Source organism: Temnothorax nylanderi, unplaced genomic scaffold (genome assembly GCF_030848795.1).
Source record: "Temnothorax nylanderi isolate EJ_2023f unplaced genomic scaffold, tnyl_v1.0 TNYL_tig0009_pilon, whole genome shotgun sequence".
Taxonomy (NCBI): Eukaryota; Metazoa; Arthropoda; class Insecta; order Hymenoptera; family Formicidae; genus Temnothorax; species Temnothorax nylanderi.
The window spans coordinates 1,014,800-1,040,176 of record NW_027249071.1 but is presented as its reverse complement, the minus strand read 5'-3'; the positions used below and the strand labels follow the sequence as shown (position 1 = coordinate 1,040,176).

General features: G+C 39.6%; 3 protein-coding genes across 6 annotated transcripts in view; 1 reads left to right on the top strand and 2 right to left on the bottom strand.

Moving 5' to 3' along the window:
• The window catches only part of LOC139786680 (uncharacterized), a 43,809-nt gene extending 29,110 nt beyond the window's left edge, over positions 1–14,699 (top strand). For 2 of the 3 annotated variants that reach the window (XM_071725807.1, XM_071725816.1), the window contains exons 3-6: positions 2,515–2,569; positions 10,603–10,762; positions 11,996–12,167; positions 12,626–14,699. In XM_071725807.1, the coding sequence (XP_071581908.1) occupies positions 2,515–2,569; positions 10,603–10,762; positions 11,996–12,167; positions 12,626–12,715 (477 nt within the window). In that variant the 3' untranslated portion in view covers positions 12,716–14,699. The remainder of the gene's footprint in view (positions 1–2,514; positions 2,570–10,602; positions 10,763–11,995; positions 12,168–12,625) is intronic. The other variant, XM_071725812.1, reaches the window with a different exon arrangement.
• Positions 14,700–14,740: 41 nt separating this feature from the next.
• On the bottom strand, positions 14,741–18,322 carry Und (methionyl aminopeptidase und). The gene is made up of 6 exons (XM_071725802.1): positions 18,117–18,322; positions 17,371–17,445; positions 16,795–17,120; positions 16,199–16,603; positions 15,650–15,917; positions 14,741–15,546 (listed from the first exon to the last, which is right to left on the bottom strand). Exons 1-6 carry the CDS (start codon positions 18,259–18,261, stop codon positions 15,341–15,343), a joined length of 1,425 nt encoding a protein of 474 aa, XP_071581903.1. The 5' UTR covers positions 18,262–18,322; the 3' UTR covers positions 14,741–15,340.
• A 781-nt stretch (positions 18,323–19,103) lies between these two features.
• LOC139786650 (protein unc-45 homolog B-like) lies at positions 19,104–24,875 on the bottom strand. 2 transcript variants are annotated; one of them, XM_071725786.1, is made up of 6 exons: positions 24,597–24,875; positions 23,896–24,141; positions 22,483–22,908; positions 21,845–22,174; positions 21,324–21,767; positions 19,104–20,936 (listed from the first exon to the last, which is right to left on the bottom strand). In XM_071725786.1, exons 2-6 carry the CDS (start codon positions 24,100–24,102, stop codon positions 19,260–19,262), a joined length of 3,084 nt encoding a protein of 1,027 aa, XP_071581887.1. In that variant the 5' UTR covers positions 24,103–24,141; positions 24,597–24,875; the 3' UTR covers positions 19,104–19,259. The 2 variants fall into 2 exon arrangements, with proteins under 2 accessions (XP_071581887.1, XP_071581892.1); XM_071725791.1 differs by lacking the exon at positions 23,896–24,141.
• Positions 24,876–25,377: the final 502 nt, after the last annotated feature.

Genomic DNA, 25,377 nt, shown 5'->3' with positions numbered 1-25,377 from the left:
TAATATTGTTTGTTTCTTTTTCGTTAACATTAAAATTTAAAAAGAATAAACGCATGTATGCCAATGTTCCTGAAGAAGTTAAAGCGAGACGGGAAAAATAATGCGAAATCAGGCTTTTTTCTGTCGCAGTAAAATGACAAAAACGGCACGTGTACTTTTTTACAATCCTGTTGTTCTGTTACCCGCGTGCTTTGCATTATCAGTATTAATTTTAGCAGCTTTGCATATGAATGCCAAAAAGAGCGTTCTATAAGATTTGCGGTGAACCATGCTGTCATCGCGGTATCCTTATCAAGTCATATCGCCTTTTCGAATTTCCAACACGATTCTGCTGACTAATATCCGATAGATTATTCAGACAATAATTCGTGGCAGAAAATTCTATTTTTAATTCTATATGTGATACGACTGTAAAACGAGAAACATTTAAACAGTCAGAATACACACGTATATAAAAAACAGGCCGTATAAAACTATAAATAACATTTTATTCTGACACAAATTATAGATTCGTCTGAAGCGAGTTTAAATACACACTTAATGAATAAAACAATTTTTAATTACATATTCAACATATTGCAATAAAGAAACTCCTTTATATTAATATATTGCCCTTAAACACCGATATAAAATTATTATGCCAAATATTTCATAAAAGATCATGACGATACGGCGAATATAACGCTGCGAGTGCTAATAATTTTTTTATATTTTTTTCTACTTGCGCTTGGTATTCGTATAAGCGCTATCGGCGGCCGAAATCAAGGGCGGAAGCTGTTAACGATAACTGCGGTCCTTCAGCATTGATGATATGATATTCAGGCATTATCGTAAATTGACGTAGAAGTTTTCATTCACCCAACAGAGCCCGATGCGATGCATCTTTCGTGGACCCGGTAATCATCGTTTTCCATAACCAGTTATACGAAAACGAGAGTGCTTCCGACCATGTATGAATTTCGTATCAACAGGATTTTTTATCTGTGTTTAAGCTAAAAAGTATTTCCTTAGAAGAATACATTTAAAGGCACATGATAAAAATTTTGCACGTTTTTCTTTTCAACATTAAACAACTTAGCGATCTTTCTTTCTTGTAAATTAGTTTTTTGTACAGATAATTATAATTTTTCCAAGATAATTTATGTGTGTCAGCCGATCAAGAGAGATTTTCTTCATTATTTCTCTTATGTAGACTTTCATGAAACTCTAGAGGATTTTCCCGCGTGGATAGCGGGAACAAATTGCGCGTTTAAGGATTAGAACGTCTTTCTCAGGATTGTATCTCGCGTTGCATCGCAAGACTTAGGATAACTAATGTCATGTCATTAGCGTACGCTTGATGGTTGACTTTAGCGCGATTAACATGCGTTTCCCATACGTTTCCCCATGCGTAATACTGGATTTTCGTCATGTTTATTTATATTCTTAGCGATTATGATAGACGACCGTCTGCGTAGCGGTGAGCGCCGCCGCCTGCATGCCGGATGGAAAACCGCAATTACCAATCATCATCTCTTAGATACTAACCGGAAGCGGCGGCTTTATCCGATTTTACACGAGTCCGTGGAAACGCGTATGGCGTTTCGCAAAAGCCCGGTAGTCGAGATCGCGATTGTAATTGAATAACGTGTTGGCGTACGGCCAAGTGAGAGTGATATCTCAGTGAAATCATCGATGACGATGACGACAGGAAGCCGTGACGCCGCCCGCGAATACGGCTTTCGGTTTTTCCTTACGTTTGGGTGAAGCAGACGCAAGAATAGAGAATGTAGTCGTTTTGTCGGATGTTCCGAAATAAGTGAACTCATACGCCAACCGTGCACCAAAAATTAAATGATTATAATATAATACAAATATGATTCTGTAATATAAGTAATTTAACCCTCCGTTTGTATACGTGGGTCTATGGCATTCGAACAAAAAATCTGCTCGTAACTGTAAAATTTGCAAGCCTGCCAGAAAATATTAAATAAACGATGTTTATCAAAATATACTATAAAATCGTCAACTACAATGCAGACAGATGTTTCATGAATTTTTTCAGATTTTTTAAAAATACTTTAAGGTAGGGAAAAATAGCGTCGAGCGTGACAGACCCACGTATACACTTCGAGGGTGCAAAAAAAACGTATGCAGACGGAGGATTAATAATACAGATTAATTATAGCAGATAACGAATAATTTAATGATAAGGAAAGGGCGGGATTTCTTTTATGACACATCATCGAACTTATTTCCAAGATAAATTAATAAATTAAAGACTGCGGCAGCTACGGGAGAAGAATGCGAACATTGAACAGACCGCTATAATAATTTCAAGAATTAATTTGGATTGGGACGCAGATGACCGACAAGCTCGTCGGTTGACCCGTTAATTGTAGCTTGTCATCATGGTTTTATGTACGAATAGATCATTCATTGAATAGATATTCAATGTTAGATTCTTAGAATTTCTTTCCGTACGTTAACTGTAACTATAAACCGCCGTTAATCAAGTCTACGTATGTGTTTCAGGTGATTACTAACGGTCTCAAGTGCGACTCGGACGACGTCGACGGTTTGACAAACGGTGAGTCACTAGAACTGTAACGCTCTCCCTTCTTTTTTTCTCTTCTTCCTCATTCATTCCTTCGCAAAGAGCCGCAATCAACGATGACGACCGCACGAGATTAGGTTCATCCGATACACTCGGCGGCACCTTGGTTTCATTGACGAAATCCCATCACATAAAGAAGTCACAATGAGATAATTCAGGACTGTACGAAAGTTTCGATCTTCCTTTTCAATCTTTAATTTATATTAATTAAAAGATACTGTTGAATTTACTTTGAGCGTTACTGATATATCAATTTATTTGAAATATCCTTATTTGTCGAAGATTTGCATTAAATAATTATTGCATAATTGTCTTCTTATATTAGGAATAAACTCGAGTAAAGTATAAATTATTTTGAACCTATTTGTTAATATATGTATATAACTTGTAATTTTTTTTTTAATGAGGAACGTTAAGTAATGAAGTTTCGTCTGTAGACTTCTGTGATTGATTTCATTTAATTACTTAATCACGATGACTTTCACAATTTAATATGCGTGGTTCACTGACTCTATGCTATTTTTACATCAGTGTTAAGTACTTTGTGAAATTAGTGTCTCTCTCTCTCTCGCTCTCGCTCTCGCTCTTTAGAAGAAGTAACAGCGAAATGTGTGGGTTGCATACATCGAAAGAACACGCAATTTTATTTAAGGGAGAAACATCGTGACGTTCGTGTATTACTCATTATCGTTCTAATTGGAGCCTAATGTTCGAGACGTTTCACACTTGTTGAAAATTTACGATTCTGGTTTTTACAACTCCGGCTGTAATTTACAGTGCGATTTTCCCCTCGTAAATCAAGTGCGCCACGTATCGGCGTTTTTATTATATGACACGCTTATACGACACGCGTGTACCTAATTGCACCGCGTTAATTATGCTTTTATAATGTTTTCATAAAAATCACAGCTGCTCCATCGATAATTGCTTCGCTCAGAATACTGCTCCAATCGCAAACTTATCCCTTATTCCAAAATATTTCTATGTTATATTTATTTGGTCTTTGTGGATCAAAGGAGAATTGTTTTTAACGAAAATATTCATTTCTCTCCGAATCTCAATACATTTTGTCTTTTTCTGTTCATTTAATTCCAAGCTAAATTTTTATTGTTCAGAATTAAACGTAATTATGTTATTTTACTGTGTGAGTGTGATATTTCTTTAACATTAGGAACAAATTGTAATTGAAAATTGAAAAAAGTATCGCAAACATTAAAACCCGAATCTCATAAAAATTTTTCTTATCTTCTAACATTATCGTATGAAAAGAAAATACTACCGAGTATTTCTATCTTCGCTTTATATTTCATAATTTACATTAACATAGGCTTTTCACAATGTCTCTAATATATCATTTTTTTTATAATTAAAGAGTAATATTTTCAAAAAATTATTTATTAAACTTTTCCGAAAAATGAGACAGATGCGTGTTAATCTGTCTACAAATTATCCTGTCGTACATCTAAACTCCCGGGATTATTTGGGGCACAGGACACGGCCCCGGAGATATAACTCGCGCTTTATATAGCACACGATTTTCCCGGATAAGATAATACGGAACCGGGCCGAGGGTTTCATTGAAGATTCTCGGGATGCCGCGGAGGAGAAAGCGCATTTTTTCTCATGACGTAACACCGTCGTCCTCGTCCTCGTCCTCGACGAGGTTGCGACGGCCCTGACTTTGCCCTTCGGTCACTATCATTCCGGGCGAGTGCGAGCGTACGAGAGCGCCGCGCCGCCGCGCCGCGTGTATCTGCAACGCTTGATGATCCGGCCGCATTTTCTCACGCTACTTCAGCTGCTCCTTGCCGGCGCGGTGCAATGATCTCCCTTCCGCGGCCGCACATCTGCCTGAAAATTATGTTCCGAGGCTGATGGCTTATACCGCGCGTCTCATCTCCCCTTTCGTCCCGTCTCTCGTCTCTCCGTACGCGACTCGTTAATTCCGCCGCGTCATCCTCGAACAGGACACTCCCCGACTCCTCTCGGTCCCGAGATTAATCCCTTCGGACACACTTCGGAAGGTTTGAATGACCCCGCACCGTATAATTTTCTTATCGCATGCACATCGCTCGCATAATGCCGACAAGCTTCATTTAATTTTCAAGTAATATAAATCGCGTGAATAAAATTATTCCCCGATTTCGAGATTCGAATAAATAACAAAGTGTCACTTATTATTTAATTTCAAATTTGAGATTTAGCCACTATGCAACTTTCGACTTTAAGGAACGAAGGAGAAACGTGCCGTTCGTTTTAAATTACGGAGGCTGTAGCAATGTCTCGTGAATATTATTCAAGGATAGTGATTATAGAGAAACTTCTCCATTATTTATTTTATAACAGGCTCCTTTCGTTGGATATTTTTTTCTTTTATCTTTTATTCGTCAGAGTCTTTTTGTGAATTATTATGTCAACTTTAAAGTGTGTCCACGTTAATTCATTAATTGGCATGCAGCGCTTTTATTGGTGTAGGCTCGTTTTTTTGCGGATGAGCTTTGTTTAACATGGAAACCAATTGCGTGTAGCGATAAAAGTTAGGTAAGCTCGGTGAAAGTAGGAAGGAGGAAGAGAACAGGAGGATACAACAAGATCGCGGGTTCGTATCGCGTCGCGGATTATTAGATCATTATGTCATCTTTGATTTAGTCCGCGGTCGAACTACGTAACGTAACACGCGATCGAAAGTGCCCGCGTTGTTGACGGGTCTAATAATCTTTCTCCACCAGGATTCAAGGATAACAGTAATTGCCGCTGCGCGATGCGCGATACGCGTATAGTTTCGTAATTAGATTTTAATTGTTAATGAATAATTAGCGATTATACCGTAACTGCGATTACGGCCTTAATGATTACGACTTCGACCGCCGCCGCGCGGTTTCTCCTCGAGTTTAGAGCCTCTTCGAAATCTATTAAACGAGCTCATTTAACGAGAGAAGCCATTTTTTTGTAATAGGTTTTTAAGATCCTCGTTTTTAATCGCTCTCTATTGTCGTTTATCATCTCGCCTTTTTCAATACTCGTTATTGCATTTTTTTTCTCACCAAGTTATTTACGCGATCTAAATTTCACTAAATAATTCACGATGAAATAACAGAACGTTATCGTTTATTTAAACTCATATAGTGGATTTATTCCCTTACAGAAATTTAATACTGTAAGTGATTATTTGGCTAGTTAATTACTTATTTTGAATATTAAAAGCATTAAAAACATTGCTTTTAATACCAAAAGTAAGTAATTAATTACTAGCCAGATAATCACTTACAGTATTAAATTTCTGTAAGGGTTGCGAGAGCTCTAATATACATGTTTAATTTACCGAATCGTTTAACGAACGATTAAGCGTTAAATATTGAAAGATTTAGCGATTGCGGAGGAAAAATTATTTCCTTGAGAACAAATCGATCACGGAGCCTATCAATAAGTTTAGGATGGGCAGGCATACGCGGATAAAATTTTATAGCTTCAGTGCTTTATAGCTTCGTAAATTCTCTGATGATAGTTCGCGTTTAGATTCCGAGATCGCGTGCGCCGTCATCGAGATCGAAAGTGAGAGTTACAGTTTTTGTTTATCGAGAGATCGAGGAAAGTGTCGTTGTGGAGGATATTTCGCGCGGCAGTAAACTTTCGATTTGGATCTCGCAAACGCTCGTCATTATCCCGCGCACGCCCGTGCACGTTCCACGACGTCTCGCTGCTTCGGGATAAGCGGCCGCGAGGCTGTAAAACACGCTTCGGTCCGCACGCGTTTAACGGCGTCGCGCCTCGCCGGACGTCCCGGGCGCGAAATTCACTTTCCGCTCGTAAAATCCAACAATCCGGATCCGGTCCGAATCTTCGCGCGACGACAAGGGCCGCCCACGTCGAGAGAGCGCATTACCGCACTTACAGATGGCCTGCTGCGGCTGCTAGATCGTTGAATGGAATGAAACTGACGGTTCAGGAAAGCTCGAGCTTCCCGGAATGTCTCTTCTTAAAAGTGAAACTTTACTAGTTCTTGTAAAACAATATAATATCCCAGCAAGTTCTGCTTTGATTAAATATTTTTCTCGTACTCTCTAAATCACAGCACATTTGCTGGAAATAATTTGAACGTTCGATAATTATGTTGCGAATTTGACGTCTTACGAGCCTAGCTTTTGAATTTTCCTTTGAAATTGTATTGTCCCCCTTTTCTAAGATCATCGTATTTTCATTTCTATATATATATATATCTTATTTCGTTTCTGCATCCCTGAAATCTTTCGAAACTGAGTCCCTTGAGATTTTGCCCAGAGCCTTCTAATCCGCGGTTCTTTCGATTGTGTCCTCTTTATATCCTATCCTGAGAGATAAAGTATACAAATTTACGTGCTCAGGCATTTACGTCTAAAAAAAGTAAAACGACTTTTGAATTCCGAGAAACATGAAGGTGGAGATATTGATTTTTTATTTTTATTTGATAAAGCTACGTAGATTAATGAGTGTTAGATAAATCATGGTAATTTATCTACTCGTAAGATGTTATTAATTTGTAGTTACGGCACGTATTGTGCAACACGTTTAGTCGAGTCGGAACATAATAGCGCATGTGAATAGAAGAATTATATATTCACCGTATGATTATATGTGCGGCCGATCGAAATACCATTTCTGTCGAAGTGCAATAAGGTGGTAAATATGACACGTGCGGTCTTATATAATCCTGTTATCCCGTTACCTGCATGCACTTTCTTCGGCTTTGCATTATCAGTTTCTTTTCAGTTCCGTGTATGAAGTATGAATGGCGACAAAAGAGCGTTTCACGAAGCACAATGAATGCATGCCACTTTTCACGATTCTTTTCTCGAGGCATTTGATCGATATCTTTCAGTTTTCGAGATTCTGCTAACATTTATCAAAATCCAGACTTACTAGGTGGACAATATTAATTTTAATTTATTTTAACTAATGGACATATTGTAATAAAAATTGATATACTTAATTGCGTGATATAGATAATATTATTATTCTTTAAATCATGCAAACATAAATAATTAATATGTGTCTGATTTTTTTCTACTCGATGGCTTCTAAGAAAAGCTTATCGATAGCCTAAATAAAGGGCGGAAGTTCTGGCGTTAATTGGGACTTTCATTTACGCTCGTAAGAAATTTTTATCTCTAAAAGCATACGGCGCATCTTTTGTGGACCTCATATTTCCGATTCTGTATAAGAATTAAGCTAACTTATATAGCAATCTGTCGTAAATTGAATCGGGATCAGTGATATTTCCCATGCGAGGCTGACGATGCGCGACGCGTAAGTAGTCGCGTAACGGGCTTCCGATTGTCATGCACAACGTCATCCTTCTGTGCATCATGCTTCGATGAACTTAATTCAAACGCTGTTCGATGAAAATACGCGAATACCCGCAGCAGAATCGAAGCGCCATAAATAAAAAATGACGTACGTTAGTAATTTACGTGATGTATAGGCGCAGCACGTGATGTGGAACAATCAATCAACTTTTTATCAGTTAAATAAGTTATATCGCGTGCTTTATGGTGGAAATTGGTGTCGCTGAAACACGAAGTTTCAACTTGGATTTTATAAAAGTAGTGGACAAAAAATTTGTCGCGTTTTTCATTAAAAGTATTATGTTACTTTTACTACTAGCTATTAATGTAGACACGATGGCGCGAAATATCGCAGCTATCATATGAGGTAATTTGTAATCTCCGAGAAAGTTCCTACAGCGTGTGATTTGAATATATTTTAGCACTCGAGAAAGATAAAAAGATGAGATATATACTTTCCGTCATTCATCGTCGATGATTACGTGCGCTCGTATCTAATTGTTAGGCTCGAATACTCGCTTATCTCGGTGCTTGCACACTTATATCTACTCTAATGATGCGTTGCATACTGTATACGTATACGCGTTGCCGGCTTATCTCGTGCTTTCAAAAATTCGGATCAATGCACCGTCGCGGCGAGTCAATGACTCTGCGAATAAATAAACAGAGTAGAATAACATCAGAGTGTGAATAACCGGCTAAGAAATGTCTTCTCTGACAATATCCAATTTTTTTTTTCAATAAACGGAAATAGCGTTTTCTCCTCTGCACGCGTAGTACTTTTATCAAGAATTTTTTCATAACGTCGCGTCGTCATGAAGAAAGAGAAGAATTAATTAACCTAACGATAAAATTAATTAATTTAATTTAATTTGGATATCTTTATCGAGCGGGTGTAACTTGTGTGTGAGATTATTTAATTAAATATCGTGTGACCTCTTCCTAATGGTACCTGTCACCGGATTTCCATAAAATTGCGTGTGCAGCCCGCGCGATGCACGCGAACGAAACGTTCGCTTACTTTCGCGACCTCGTTTCGCGACTCGATCGAACATTTCATCGGGCGGCTCGAAATAAATTTGCTCATTTTTTTTCCGTACTAATGTAACGCGAGAAACATCCGACATTTCGCACTCGCGATTTTCACGAGGAATTTGCAAGTACATCGCAATGCTCCAATTAGTTACATTCGCACGTGTATTTCTGTCAATCCTTGTCTACAAAAAATTAATATTAATACATCTATATGTGGATATTATTAATCTTGTTTTTAATTAATATTACGTCATAATATTTTCATCGATATAAACGATGAAATTCGAAAATCTATATTTAAATACATCGATCGAATAGCATTATTTTAGCTTTTCAATTTGACTGGCGATTTCATATCTGGACGATTACGTAGAAATGACATGTATTAATCTATTGGCCCGTGGTATCTTGAACAAACAATGATAAGTAACGAACGACAAGTGTATCTAGCGTACTGTCGAATCGTATTTGGACTGTTGGAACGAGGAGCGAATTTTTTTAGCGCGTTTCGAAGACAATCGCGACGCGAACATCCGACAGCAAACGGATTCTCGTGGCGCGATTCCTTAGCGTGAAGCTGCGATTTCGACACGGTACGATTTTTATCTGAAAACGCGTTGCGTCCACTCCCGCAAAGGGAACGGAAGTAGAACGAACACGCAAGACGAACATCACGGTAAATGTCCTCGTAATCATTTCTTCAACCCTTTTCCTAATTTTTTTTATTTATCTGTAACAATTTATATTCATTAATATTAATGAATATCAGAAATTATCTGATTTTTAACCGTTGCCTTCTAAATGTATAGATATAACGAAAGGGTTAAAACCCTCGACTCTCTCGGATCAATCGGAACGGAAACGTACTGTTTGTTTCACCTTGAGCTACCATTCTATTCGCGCGGCCCCCTTATCTCATTAACGCGGCTATATCGACGAAGCCCTACAAAAATATATAGAACCTCTCTTTGATACTCACGTACTGAGGAAGCATCTCAGTCGCGATACCACGACGATGTGCGAGCAGGGCAGCTCGGTGAGAGCGAGAATAGCGTTGTTGGAGGGTGAATACTTCTTAAAAACACAGGCTACACTTTTGCCAATCTTGGGAATAATCGTGTGCATCGGTCGAGTCGTTGTTCTGTCAGAAAGAAAACAATTCACAAAGTATCACTTCATCTAATCTTCAATTATATGGATAGATCAACGCGGAAGTCTTTGCTCCTCTTCGATCATTCCAAGACGTCGAAAAATGTTCTTTAATTAAAATTTTGTAACGTGACATAGTCAAATTAACGCTGCAATTTTATAGTGAGGTTCAAAAACCGAGTGAAATTGCTCGACTTTATCCACGCGATTATTTCTGTTATAAACAAAATTTAGTAACAAGTCTAGTTCACTTTTCCAATAACTCGAGAAAGTTGAACATTATTTATTCAATTTATAATATAATGTTAGAGTCGATTTCAAGATTTGTTCTCTCGAATTCTTGAAAAAGTGAAACAATTTCTTGTGTGAGGATTGAAGATTTACTAGAGTATCCTCGATATCTCGATGTTTGTAATTTTCACGCAAATACGATATGCCGCTTGAGTCTTGAATTCAAAGGGATTGTTTATCGAATTTGTGATGTTTTTTTTTTTTTTTCAGGAAGAAAAATGGCACCGGTTCTGGGCGTACCGCCTCCGCCACCACCGGCTCCTCACATGGGACCAGACGGCCTGATCTTGCCGAGAAAACCATACAATCCTTGCCTTATCTCCACTAATCATAAGGATCTTCACAGGGAGTTACTTTTCAATCAGAAAATGTAAGTTGAATTGCTTCTTCGTTAAAATGCGAAATTACTTCCGGAAAATAATATTTTTACAATGTGCGTCTAGTAGAGATAAATTATAGTTTCTTTAAGTTCGATAAACAATTCTTTATTTGATCTAAATATAACAACATAAAACGACTATATAGAAACTGGAAATTTAAACTAGTAACACTTCATCTTGCTGTTCCTCTTCTGCCAGAATTAATCTCTCGCAGGATGTTTTAAATTTCTTTTCTTAAGATTTTTTATATAAAAAATTTTCTCTTAATAAGTTCATTATATCTAAAGTTTCTCCGAATGTTTTTATAATTTCATTAATTCTCCAACGCTGAGTTCTTTACGGCGAGAGGTTCTTCGTTCACCAGGCAGACCAGTTTCTTTTATCCGGTCTGCGGTGAGGCCGGAATTTCGAATGAGCGATTCCTCCCTAAAGTAAATATTTTACCGCTTCCCCGCCGCTCCGCGCGCGCGCACGCGCGCGCATTCGGAATTTAATTAATACATTAATTAATACCGCGAGGGAGATAATATTCGCGATGAAAATGGAAAGCCGATTAGCCGCGTGTAAAAACTTCCTGATGAAAGCTGGCACTTCTGTACAACGAATTTTTTTTATCGCGCGCGCGAATCCGAGCGTGATCGAGTATCAGAACGAGTATCGCGCGGACTATATATCCGAGTTTTGCGCCTCGTGTAATATTATTTATCGCGCGATTACGTATACTTACTTTCGATCGCGGTCAATCGAGATAGAATCAAAATATGTTTTTTCACGTTAATTCCCTGTTTACGTCTAATCAGTACGCGACCGCGCGCTCGACACACCTGCGATTCTTCACGCTTCGATGGAATTAAACGGTTCACGCTTACCGACTTTTACCTTGGCACGTAATTCACGCCAATTCGCGTGGTGTTTTTTTTTTTTCACTTGCGATCGAGACAACGTAATCTTACGGCGCGTTCCTATCTTGTTCGCAAAATCTGCGTATTAAGGATTTCTACGCACGCAAAAATCTTCATGTATTTTTATTTACTCAAGAACTTGTAAAATTTTTATTTCGTATATTCGATTTCCTTTTCGATATTGACATTTCTCTGAAACGTTTCAATTTTTATACTCGTTGGAGATCAATGTTATATAATTGTAGTAGCGAAAGCTGCGCTTTTTTTTTTTAATCAGGAAAGATTACCTCATTAAATACACGCTTCTCTGTCTTTCTGCAGTGGCAAGAACGTCTTGAACCAGAAGAGCGAGCTGCAACGTGCCCTGGAGAAGCAAAGGGAAGCCGCGTCGAGAAGAGAGGCTGAGAGGAACCGTGAGGAAAGTTACAAGGACGATCCCAGGACTGCCTTGCAAAGGGCGATCGAGCAGAGAGCGAGACACATTCAACTGACGGTAATCTGAGATAACGCCCAATTAGCTGATCTTTAAAATTATATCCTTGGGTTTCAGATTCTGAAACCCGAACCCTTCCATCTTCAAAATCCTCGAAAGAGACTATTCAGTTTTTGAATCTCCGCATTCTAGGAGAAACCGTTCAAGCATAATCCTAATCCTCGAAGATCATCGATCGTTCGACGTCTTAGCTCTCTTCTAGAATCCTTAAACTCTGAGATCTTTGGATCGCCAGATATCTGTGATTACAAGTTCCGTTCTATCGCAAAATTGCAGAAGACGTTCGCGCGTAAATATAACAATGTAGTTCGTTCTTTTTTTTCCTGTATTCTTGAGACTCGCGATTGAGCCGTGCAAAACTGGTTATCAGATTAAACTCTGCACCTTTCTGACCTAGAAATCTAAATCTTCTGATCTAAAATCAACTGGTTTCTTTAAAAAAGATGGATTTTTTGCAGCAGGGGCAATCGCGGTCGATGACGGAGCCGCCGAGCAACCTCCTGATAACAGCGAGGGCGAAGCTGAGGCCCCGCACCGAGTCCCAGTGAAGCCGGTGAAGATCGAAGGTCGCGCAACCCGCGAAGCGATGTCGCGCCCGGGTGAAGAGAACAATCCGCTCGGGCGGCTCGCGTAATTTCACCCTTGGGCACCTTATCGATTGCAATCAGTGTACATACGCATAACCCGATAAGATTTCCTTGGCACGAACATTTTATTAGCGGCGTCACTTGGCGCGTCGAGAGGCGTGTGTCGCTTAAGTGTGTGACGTTAAGTCTTAATAGGCGTTAAGATAACACGATGAAATGTAAGCGCGCATTTGATCGCTATCACGAGCAGGGAGAGGATCTGGATCTCTGGGATCTATCTCGAGGAACGTCTCGCGGACATTTAACACCGCCACGTCGCCGCGCCAAACCCGCGCCGTAAAATCGTTTCCAAACAACACGAAGGACCAAACGACGTGTCTCGAAGATTAAGTCTATCTTTACGACGCGTCGGTTCAGGCGCCGTAAATTATGGTGTCGTTTGCGTATTGCCCTGGATCAAGCAGCGCGCAAGTGGTTCTCGTAAAACGCATTACATATATCGGGTCTCTCGACGTACAATACAATCAGCAACCAACCACGTGTCTTCGTTTAATAATAGATCAGCGTGTGCCGAGCTTAGTTTGACGACCAATTAGTACGTCGACGCGATAACGTTATTATATACGGTTAATTATCGTAAATGCGGTAATTATGTTATATTGTACGCGCGAACGCGTCGACTTGAATATAATAACCGATGTATTTTTTCTTACGAGGACGGACATTTCGTCGCGAAGGCATCGGCGGCGTGATAGTAACAGTAGAACAGATCGACAATAGATAGTAGCGGCGAGATAACGCGAAAGAATTTATTCGTGGACGATGTTTGTCGGTTACTTAAATGGGGAAACTATCTCTGCTGCGAGCCTTTGATCTTAAGCGATATGTAACGTTCTCTTTAATTTGATAACGTTCGAAATTACTTCGTAAAAATCGCCGACTGCGAGTATTTCCCAAGGATCTCGAGGCATTCGTCTGCATAATGATAATAAAATCTATTCTTTCGTTACAAGTAAAATAATACCGCTCTGCACCGTTTAGGATTAATCGCTCGAGCACGAGTCATGAATCGCGAATGTCCGGGCATCCGCGATAAGTATCCGTGCCTCTGGACTAGTTCTCTTCGTGCTGAAGACGACGATCCCTTCCCTTTCCTCTCAGAAATCACGACAGTGGTTCCCACGATCTTCGACGCGATTTCGGGCACGTAGAAAGAGTGTATTTTGTACGAAGCTTAGATCGCCGGTGGCATTACTTCGTCCTCCGCATTCTCACTAAATACATCCATATGAATAAATGAACATTCGCGATAAATGTATAGAGACGATTACGCGAAAATACGTGGAACTAATCGCACTTGCCGTTGAAGTTTCCGATTTGTCGCGGTGACTTCTGATGTCGCGAGTACAGCTATAACGACGGATCGTTTAGAACTTATTTCCAAGTAATCTTATGCGAATTGAACAAAATTACATCGTTACGATTATACGGAAGTGATGCCACTGGAAGTAATAGTAGTTTCCGCTAGGAGACGAGAGACAAACAAGTCAGAACTCCGCGGGACCATGTGTTCTTCGTTACACGGCAGTAAAAGAAATCCGACGTCTGCCTTGCATAGTAACAATTATTATTAATCGTATTTAAGTATCGAATCGACGTTGATATTAACTGTATTTCGTGGCTCATTATGTTTGACGAATCCTGCGAAGGTGCGCAGCATCTTAGGTCGAAAATAATGTAAGCCGTTAAGTTTGTTACAACTTTAATTTACCAACCGATCCATGAAAATCTTATAATATATATAACTCGCGCTTAAGTGCGTAAGGAAATATATCCAACTGATAGAGGAGCCACAAATGGAGGATACTTTCGTTTCTTTTTTGTACAGTTGTCGTATGTATGTATAGGCTAAACTCTATGTTTTAATATAAACTTAATCACGATATTCACAGGACCTTTAAGAGAGATCATCACAATGATAAAATCTCGGATTCCAAATATATTTTATTCAACACTAAACATCAACCCCATCATTTCCATTCCAACGTGTAAGAAACCAGTAATAAAAAAAAAACGTTGCGAGAAATATAACAGCGAATATAGATCTTTTTCTCGAAGTATACATGCCTGTAGAAATAAAAGAAAGAAAAGTAGAAAGAAATTGTCACTAAACGACACGGAAACACCTGCGGACCCATTCTGTAACTCTTAACGACAGTTTATCATTATATTGTCGTTGCGCAGCTTTTTTACTATATATAATATCTGTGCAACGCAAATATAACGACAACGAAACGTTAAGAGTTACAGAATAGGCCCACTGGTGTTTGATAGATGTTACCGGTACGTTTTTATCGTTTACGTTGAAAGTCGCACTGTCGCTGCGATACTTCTTCACGATCGAGAAAAAAAATTAAGGCTACGGATAGTACATCACACTCAGAAATGCCAAGTTACTAACGTATTATAATGATTACTTTTACCGCATCGCAGATTGCGGAATGCGATGCTTTTGACAAAGATGTTACATCGAGATTAAAATACATCTTGACATCCGTTGATAATTCACATAAAACAACGGCCGATTTAATAATCGTCACCGCGGGAAATTACTTCTTTACATGTGGGACGCAGAACGAGTGTATGCTCGAACTGAGCGGTGTAGCAGCCCTTGACGTCGACCAACGGCGGATACGCTTCCACGGCACCTTTTTCGCAGAGATCCTTCAGCGCCATTTGGTACTTGGTGCAACCGACGCGGTCCAACCAGCGTTTACAAAAAGCCAAAGTACCTGAAACGCGAATATCCGTAAAGTGGCGAATGTTCGAGCGATAAGATTACGCTGTTAATTATTATATCTTTTAAGCCAATCAAGTATTCGTTGAGCTTCTTACCGAAATGCTTATTGATAGTATTAAGAAGAGACTTGCTGCTTTGCAGTCTCAATGGCACGAAACCGGCGTCGAAACTCTTCATGTAATGCGAACATTCCATGTCATCGTGAACTACGCCTCTACCGGTAGATCCGAAGGTTTCGATCGCGTAAAACTCGTTTTCCTCCATTCGAATCGCCTCGCCGCCTCTGACTATCGGCACCGTTTTCCCGGCGTGTATGCGATAAGGGGAGATCGAGTGGCCATTCAAATTCCTAATTGATTTCACCTACAAAAGATTCAATCTAATTAAATCTCTATTACTATCTGTGGTTCTAATACTGATTTTTGTTATGAATTTTGTTTTAAATATTTTCACAATTACGTGTCGAGTTAAAGCTTAGGAACTTGCGATTAAACCAGGAGTTTTATTTTCAAAGCTCGATTCACTAAAATCAACTAAGCAATTTACTATCAAAGATAACTGGATAATCATAAATCCAAATAAGAAAAAAATTAAACAACGGGATCGAGGGATACTTTGCATATATCGCGTTCTATATTTCATACCTGATACGTCTTGCCATCCAGTTCCACCTCGTACGATTCCATAACTTCCTGAATAGCAGCACCGACGTCGCACAATTGCACGTCGATACCGGCGGCCTTGATACCGGTATTGGTAGCATCACGGACAGCCTCGATCAGCTTGTCGTACTTAGGATTGAATGTCAAAGTGAACGCGCAGTCGATGATACGTCCATTGATGTGAGTACCGAAGTCGATCTTGGTGACATCATCGTACTCGAGAACAGTCGGATCACCGGCATTTGGGGTGTAGTGGGCCGCGCAGTGATTGCGGGAGCAGCCAGTCGGGAACGCCAATCCAGCCAGGAGACCGTCCTCCCCTATCAATTTCCGAGCGGTATCCTCTAGCTCGTTACAAATCTCTATCATAGTCATTCCTGGCTTAATCTGCGGAATTTATTAAAGAAATATATATTTAATTGATTAATATATATAATGAATATATATTAATGTCTATATTAAATTTATATTGCTCGTGCAACAGATATATCTCGATGTTTAGCCTAAGATTTAATGTAACCCATACTCGAGAATTGAGAACTTGCGTTTTCACAACAACACACACAGACTTTACATACCCATTTCATGATATGCTTTCTGGTTTGTCGATGTGCCTCGGCCGCCTGTCTGGCCTCGTTGTAAATATCATTGTGCATTCTGTCGAGGGCGCGCGCCTCCTCGCTAGTGAAACGCATCTTCGCCATCCTATCGTCTATCCCAGCGGATCCGTGAATCATTACTTGGCCCACTGGGAAATTACCGTCCGGGAATAATTCTGACACGGGAATGCTCGGCGGATCCGTCTGCTGTTTAATACCGCCCTTATCTTTGGGCTTGCGCTTCTTCTTCTTTTTCTTCTTGGCCTCCTCGTTCTCACCGTTGTTCTCAGTTACCTCTGTGGTACCTAAAAATTTCACCAAACAATTTTGTCATTGTTATCGAGTCATAGGGCCGATATCACAGTCTCCGATTAACGTGATCCTCCGATTAAACTCACTCCTTCGTCTCTTTCTAGGGGGACAGTTAGAAAGAGATGCAGAGTGAGTTTAATCGGAGGATCACGTTAATCGGAGACTGTGATATTGACCCATAAACGTTGAAGCCTGTAATTGTACTTATAAAAATATAGAGGAACTAGAAACTGCAGGCAATACCTTCGGCCACTGCGTCGTCATCCTTAGCCTTCTCTTCTTCTCCTTCTGGCACATCTGCACTAGCTTCTCCAGCACCTAATGTACGAAAATATTTATTATCAATAAGATAAATAACGCAATGAGATCAAGAACGCAATTTCTTTTATGAAAGCTAGCATATATATATATGTATATATGAATTTTATGGAATTCTTAATTTCATAAAATATGGAACTTCTAATTAGATGTAAGCTTAGAATCAAAGAAAGAGGATACAAAAACATTTTGGAGACATAAAATATGTATCTTTCTTCCTGCGAGTCACAATGTTCCAATGTACAACTTGTTTCATATTCATCACTTTCAACTCACATGTTCAGACTGAAATGCAATTCAATAACGATATGTGCAAGAGAATCAATTTTCACACAGCAATTACCAACGTCGTACATAAATACGAAATATTTCCACGTAATATCGCATTCGGAGAAGCGATTCCTGTAAGCCTTGACAAGATTATTGCTCGGTTTTAACGTTAAAAGCAACTCGATGAACCGACGTACTCGCATTATTATGTACGGAAGCAAAACGAGTTTGCGAGCGTTTAGAGGGTTTAAAATCGTCTCGGTGGACTTCGCGACCGATTATATCGCGACACGAGTAAGTAAATGCGTTTGATTAATGCGAGGGGCGCGAAAAACCGAGGCGTGACACCCGGAGGAGCACGTTCGTCAGTTTGAGGAGGCAAACACTCGAACAGAACGTACCGGCCTTCTTCTTCTTTTTCTTCTTCTTCTTCTTCTTCGAGGCCTCTGCTGCCCCGGTCTTGTCCTCCCCGTCGACAATCTCGTCCTTCTCCTCGTCCACGAGTTTCTCGGCGGACTTGCCGACCTCGTCCAGCACGGCCGCCATTTTCGGGAGTGATGGCCAAACAACGCGGACTCCGCACTCCGTCAGTCCGCCAGCGGCCAGCCGCCACTCTGTCGCGACCGCGTAAAAAAAAAAAAACGTGCGACAGTCGGATTACCGATCGCCCGGCAGGTAGCAAACGTTTTTACCGACTATATGATGCGCAAGGCAGATCCTTCTCTCTGCGCAAGGTAATACAGTCACCAGAGAGAAACCTGAGAGAGGCCATATATCCACGGTTGTATATACAGGCTGGATGGTCCCATGAAAAAGACCGGGATGGCCTCTTTCAAAAAACCTCCTTCAACTTTTGAAATGCGATGATGGATTTTGCAGGAAAATATTAAATACCACGGACATTTTCTTACATCAGATCAGATAGAATCAAATGTATATTTGGCTATATATGTTACAGTAAAAGCGCGAAATCAGTAAATGTATACACTTACTAGTCAATGTAAACATTAACTAAATTTTGTTTCAAATTTCTTTTAATAAGCAACATCATTATCATAATTATACAAATTGAGTTTTTTTTTTTAGTGGAGACTGCTCCTCCCACCTCTCTATTTCACTACACTCATACATATACTTACAAATTAGAGCTCTTTTACGTGCATATATTTACCGAATTTCATGCTTTTACTGTAACACACATGAAATGTCTGCGTATCGACAATTAACAGCAATAAAGAAATATTAGCCAAACGATATGCAATGACTTGAAAATAAACTATATATATCTTGCACAGTAATCATATATTTAAAGATATATAAATAATAATTATATGATTGCGTGAATATACGTTGAATACGATAAAACGACAAAATTGTAGAAATTTAAAAGCAACATTAATTTTATTATTTAAAGCATTTTATTTAAAATATAAGGAATATATAATGGGATCTCAATTAATATTTTGTCCTTTTTCCATAAAATCATCGTCGTCCAGTTTGTACTCTTGCCAATTCTATGTTTTTTGGGTACATCTTCATTAAGTTCACATTTCAATAAACTCTCTTAGGAAATATTTTAGCAGGTCTAATGTAACATGTCCTGATCGGCATGCTCTATCACGTCTTATCATGTTAATGATTGCTTCTCGACGTTCTTCTCGTCGTTCCGCAGCTTCCTCCAAAGCAAGGAATGCCAAAGTCTGGACCTTGTTTTGCGCGGTATCACTTTTGCTCAATACCGTCAGTAGTTTCATAATGCCTTTTCTCACGAGTTTTGCAGCGACGTCTTTCGTGCTTCTAATTATATTTATCACAATTAAAATACCTTTTTCTTGCATCTCACTGTCTGGACTAGTGAGTAAAAAGCGTAGAGATTCCAGACAGAAATTCGAATCGTAAATCTGCTTGCAAGCCTCTTTGTCGGCCTCTGTCAGCATCACTACAGCTGCAGCTGCTGACAAGCTAATAATTGCATTCGTGTTCTTGCACAATAACATAAGATGCTTAACTCGAGAATTGTCCTGTTCGAAATATTGGACAGCGACTTCATGGCTTAAAAACAACAGGTTTATAAGTGTTAGGGACCCACGTTTCAAACCAAAATCCTCGTCGTTCAGAAAGGCCTCGATCTTCTGAAACACTCCCTCCTTGCATATATATTTTCGCATGCTGTCGTTGACTTTAGCGAGGTCGCACAAAACTAATAGAGTCGCAGAATTCTCCCAAATGGAACACTCCGGATTTAGGAGATTTATGATCGGCCGAACAACCTCCATCATCATCTGACCGGGAAATGCAATCTTAGGATGTCTGTTGAGTCCCAGAAGAACCAGGGCTTCAGAAGCTTCCTTCTTTCCCTTGTCTGTGCCATTCAGCGCTAACGATAACAATGCCTTCATGCCGCCTTGTTGAACCACCATTTCTCTCACTTCGGGCGGACAGCATATCATGTTGAAAATGCGGGCTATCAATTCCTTGCAGTTCTGGCTGTCCATTTCAGCGAGGCTCGCCAGAGCGCTAATCACACCGGCCTTCGCTAACACGCTTCTTCTTCCCACTGCGTTTCTGTCGAACAAATCATATCCCTCGAAATAACGTTTAGCAAACATTACCAATTCTATCATCTCGGGTATGTGTTCTTGCTCGACATAAGCGTTGCAAAGGTTCACCAACGTCGTAAGCGCGGCATAGAGAACCGATTGATCGTCAGTCTTGGTAAAGTCGAACATTGCTCGAATGGCTTGTTGGTCCGCGATCAACTCGTCTTTGACGTTGTCGTCGAAAGTGAGGTACGACAGGCCTTTAATAGCCCATTTACTCATATCTTTTTCCTTCTTGGGATTAATCAGGAATCGTCTACAAATCTTGGATAACTTCTTCGTGGCTCCATACGGGAACAGTTTGATAGTCGGAGAGCAGAGTGCGTTTTCGAAATTGGTCAACTTGCACAAACCCACTAACGCTCGAATCCGAATTGAATCATGCTTAGAATAATACAGGTTCTGCAATATGTCTCGACCTCCCCATATGAATTTGTTGGCCTTCTTCTTATATTTGGTTATAGCGGCAACGATACACTCGCAAACCACTTTCTGTTGCAATACGTCATCCGCTTTCGCCATAGCGAGGATCATCTCAACAACTTCTTTTTTACAGATAATTGAGTCCGCAATGTCTAATGGGCCGAATATTAATGTTGTTATCGCAAGTACTATACGCACCTGTAAAACAATCGATTAACAAATTATGATTTTTTACATTTTGTAAACCAATAATTAATTTAATAAATATCAATACAATTACAGTTTTATTTAATTTTGATTAAAAATCGGAAAAATCTCTGGTCGCAGAAACTAAAAGAAATTAAGCTTTGGAAAAAAAACTATGGATGAAAAAATCAAATTCTTCAATAAATTTCGATGAAATTCTGTTATAATCGTATATTAATTTAAAACTTACAGAATATACAATACTGATAATTTAAAAAAATCTTTTTTGACATTTTTGCTTTAAAAAGTAAGAGTTTAAATTGTTAAAAAAAACTAGAATAAAAAGACTTTTTATTTTTAAATAATTCAAATAGTAAAAAAAATCTCGGAAGATAATACCTTGGATTCAGTGTCAGATGAAAGTAGTTTATCTCTGATAAATTCCTCAATGGCGTCGCTAAATTTTTTCTTAGCAGCATTACAGTGCACGTTTTCAAATATACTTGCTATGCACACACTGATTATAGTTCGCGTGAAAGACGTGATGTCCATCGAAGATTCATATTTGTAGTCTTCCATTTCACTGGCTATATCCATCAATTTTTCCACACCGCGAAGTTCGACAAATCGTTCGGCCCAGTCTAATGTAGTTACCAAATAAATGTTACGCATAATAAGTTGTATTATTGCGTCTCTAGCAAGGCCTGTTAGCGTTCTACTTGCTACACTATTCAGCAAGCCCGACAGAATCGTGTCAATTTCTTTCTTATGCGCTTCGCATAACGCCTTGTCGGGTTTTGAATCGGGTTCTTCACTCATGCCGCTGTAAATGTTCAATATATTCTGAAACAAAAATATGCAAAAAATTTTCAACTATTGAAATATGTATAATAACTACACGTAATTTACTCGATATTTACCTGCAAACAATATTGAGACGCGTTAACTCTCTCTGCAGACGTGCTGTTCATCACTTCCAGACACCAAAGCAAACCGACATGTTCCACAATGGACTCGGTTCGACTAATATTGTTTTGACATAACTCGCCTACAATACGAATAGCGTTGCCGATTGCTTCCTCGTTCTTTTCCACTCTCACAAATCGTACGATTTTGGATACACCTTCCTTTTTGAAGATCTCGTCAGCACCAACTCTGTCACGTGCGAGCACAAGCAAATTGCTCATAGCGGCTTCACGTTTTTCGTTATCTGTGCTCACGTTGAACGCTAAATCTAGCATTTGTGATACCTAATACGAAGCAAAATTATGTGTATACTTAAATATAATAAAAATATAAATAACTGTGAAAGATTATATTTGTATGACTTAATTTTTATCCATATAAGATGTGTGGACTATTAACAATAATAATACTTATATATAATAAAAGAAAGTAAAACTTAAATCCATTTCTCAAATTAGATATGATATTGAATCAAACAGAAACTCTTAATGAAATATCCAGTATAAAAAAAATATGTTACAATTTTTACATTACATATAGACCTATTTAACATCTCTTGCGAGTTAATGCATTTCTGTAGTAGTATATTTACCTTGGCACTGATTTTCATATTCTCATTACGACGTTCTTGTACAATTTCAAGTAAGCGCGTCGCTACGGACTGAATAACTTTGTTATTGGGGTCAGATGAAATAATAATCTCCGCATCCCGATATGCCTCCTCGAATCTCTCTAACGCTTCTAGTGCTTGACATCTGCGATACAGTGCTTTGTTACAACATATCTTTAACGCAGTGTCGCAGTCTTCAACCACTTTCTCGTAATCGTGTAGCATTAAATATACTGCAGCTCGATTTTTGTAGTACACTCCTGTCTCAGCGTTGTCCTCTTTTATTATTTTCAGCGCGTTTGTATAGTGACTCGCGGCGTCTGACCAATTGCCGTTGTTAAATTCTTCATTACCCTTCTCTTTCCACTCCTGTGCAGTCATGTCTGACTTTGCCATGGTGGAATAACTCTGCAACACAAAATATATGACGCTGCATTGTACAATATGTTCTAACATGAGATGGACTCTCTGTGATATTTTATATGTATTATCTTAACTGCAAAAAGCATAGAAGAAAACACCAGAAATCAATCACTGACGTCATCATTCAGCGTTCGTTCTTAGAACTTCCAGAAGTTATGCATATTAGAATTACAGAGGATTACTGGACGATGTGGAACCATCCCGACGACTTACGACGCTACATGCAAATATTTGATTGAGTCTTAACGAAAGAGAACTTGACAAAAGCGAGCGAATTATCTGAGACGCGATAAATATACTTGCGTGAGGATGAATCTCATTCCATCGACATTTTTTCAGACATGAAAAAATGGTAACGTTAACCGAATATTTGTTTTTCAGTTTTCGATACATCTAGAGTTTTTTGAGTTATTAATGACCTCGTGTAGTTCATTTTCTCGATTATTACTAACGTATCTCATATTAACTTTTAAGGGGATCCTATAGCGGCAGTGCACACTTTAACTCGTATTTTATTTATTATAAATGTTTAAAAGCAAAAATGCAAAATCGGGCTGTGTAGGGAACTACATATAAGCTTACTGATTAAAAATATCCTAAATGGAATAAGATTCATTCGATATTTTGGCTAAATTCTACTAATTCGTAATTTAATTAGCCAGTTCTGAGCTGAGCGTTGAATGGCGGCCGAAGAGGACGACCACGACGGCTCGCGCCGCCACGGAAGCCTCGCAGCAAGGAAGATCCGCGGGAGGCCAAGGCACGGGACCGAGCCACCGAGCTCGGATCCCCGGGACCGGCGCGAGAACGCCGTTCGGTTCACCTCGCCTAGGCCCGGCACGTCAGCCAAACCCGCTTCCCGACCAAGCCCGACACGCCCCGCTCCTCAGAGCCAATACTTATTCCGAAGTTACGGATCTAATTTGCCGACTTCCCTTACCTACATTAGTCTATCGACTAGAGGCTCTTTACCTTGGAGACCTGCTGCGGATTAAACCCACCATCCATGAGCCGGTCCCGTAGGAACGGTGGTGACGGCGGTGGAGAATATGGATCACGTCCAAACATTCGTTCCATGTATCCGTTTCCATCTGGTCCACCTCCCATTCCTCCCTTGGGACACTCCTTGGACCAGTGACCGCCTCGTCCGCATCGATAGCATTGTTCCGGATCGCCCATGCCTGGCCTCTGGCGCACTCGACTAGTAGAGATCTGGACCTTGCCGTAATTTAATTACGAATTAGTAGAATTTAGCCAAAATATCGAATGAATGTTATTCCATTTAGGATATTTTTAATCAGTAAGCTCATATGTAGTTCCCGAAACAGCCCGATTTTGCATTTTTGCTCTTAAACATTTATAATAAATAAAATACGAGTTAAAGTGTGCACTGCCGCTATAGGATCCCCTTGGGGATGCTAAAGCCGTCTGTAATCCCGACACTTGTTTTAACCTCAACTTGCGAAAACATTCGCTTTATATAAAAATTCTACAATGTATTTTTATAACAATACATTGTAGAATTTTTATATAAAGCGAATGTTTTCGCAAGTTGAGGTTAAAACAAGTGTCGGGATTACAGACGGCTTTAGCATCCCCTTAACAGCCTTTGTTATATTGTTGAACCTTCGTTCAGATCGTCTGCAAAACAAAACAGAATGTAAATTCTTTACCTGTCGGATAGCTTCCTCTTCTCGCAACGTTCTGCTGCTCGCACACACCCTAACTTTCTCTACTTTTCAACTGACCGACCTTTCAACGATGAACGAGAACAACTAAATAAACCGGCAAACATTAATTGTCAGATTCTGCTGCTCGCACACCCTAACTTTCTCTACTTTTCAACTGACCGACCTTTCAACGATGAATGAGAACAACTAAATAAACCGGCAAACATTAATTGTCAGATTGAGTCGATTGAGGATTAAGGGCGCGGATCGCGGCTTACAAGTAACAGCGTTTACAGTCACGTGACTGGCGTAGCAAATGGCTGCGTTCAGCAGACACAACTGTTGAGTTGGTCTTATCAACACTCTGCGTTGATTGGTTGGTTCTAAAAGTAAGAGCCAATCACGTTCGATCGCTACTGAGCGGCTTGAGGTGCGTTCGGGGAGACGCTATTAGCGCTGACAACGTCATTCTATCTCTGTTACTTACTGAAAGTTGAACAAGGACAGAGCACGCTCATAGCGCTAAAAGCGCGCTGAACGCGCCCAATGAGACACGACGCCGCATCAGCTGTATGTCACGTGACTTTTAAAAGCGCGGGCTCAGCCCAGTGATATACGTCTCCGTGAATGTGTTATTTCATACAATAACATTAATATTATACTTCGACAAATTTATGTAACAAATAAACCGTATCTATCTAAATATGTCCTGCGCAGTAAACATATATTCAAAGATTAAAGATATATAAACACGAATATAAATTATATGATTGCACGACTACGT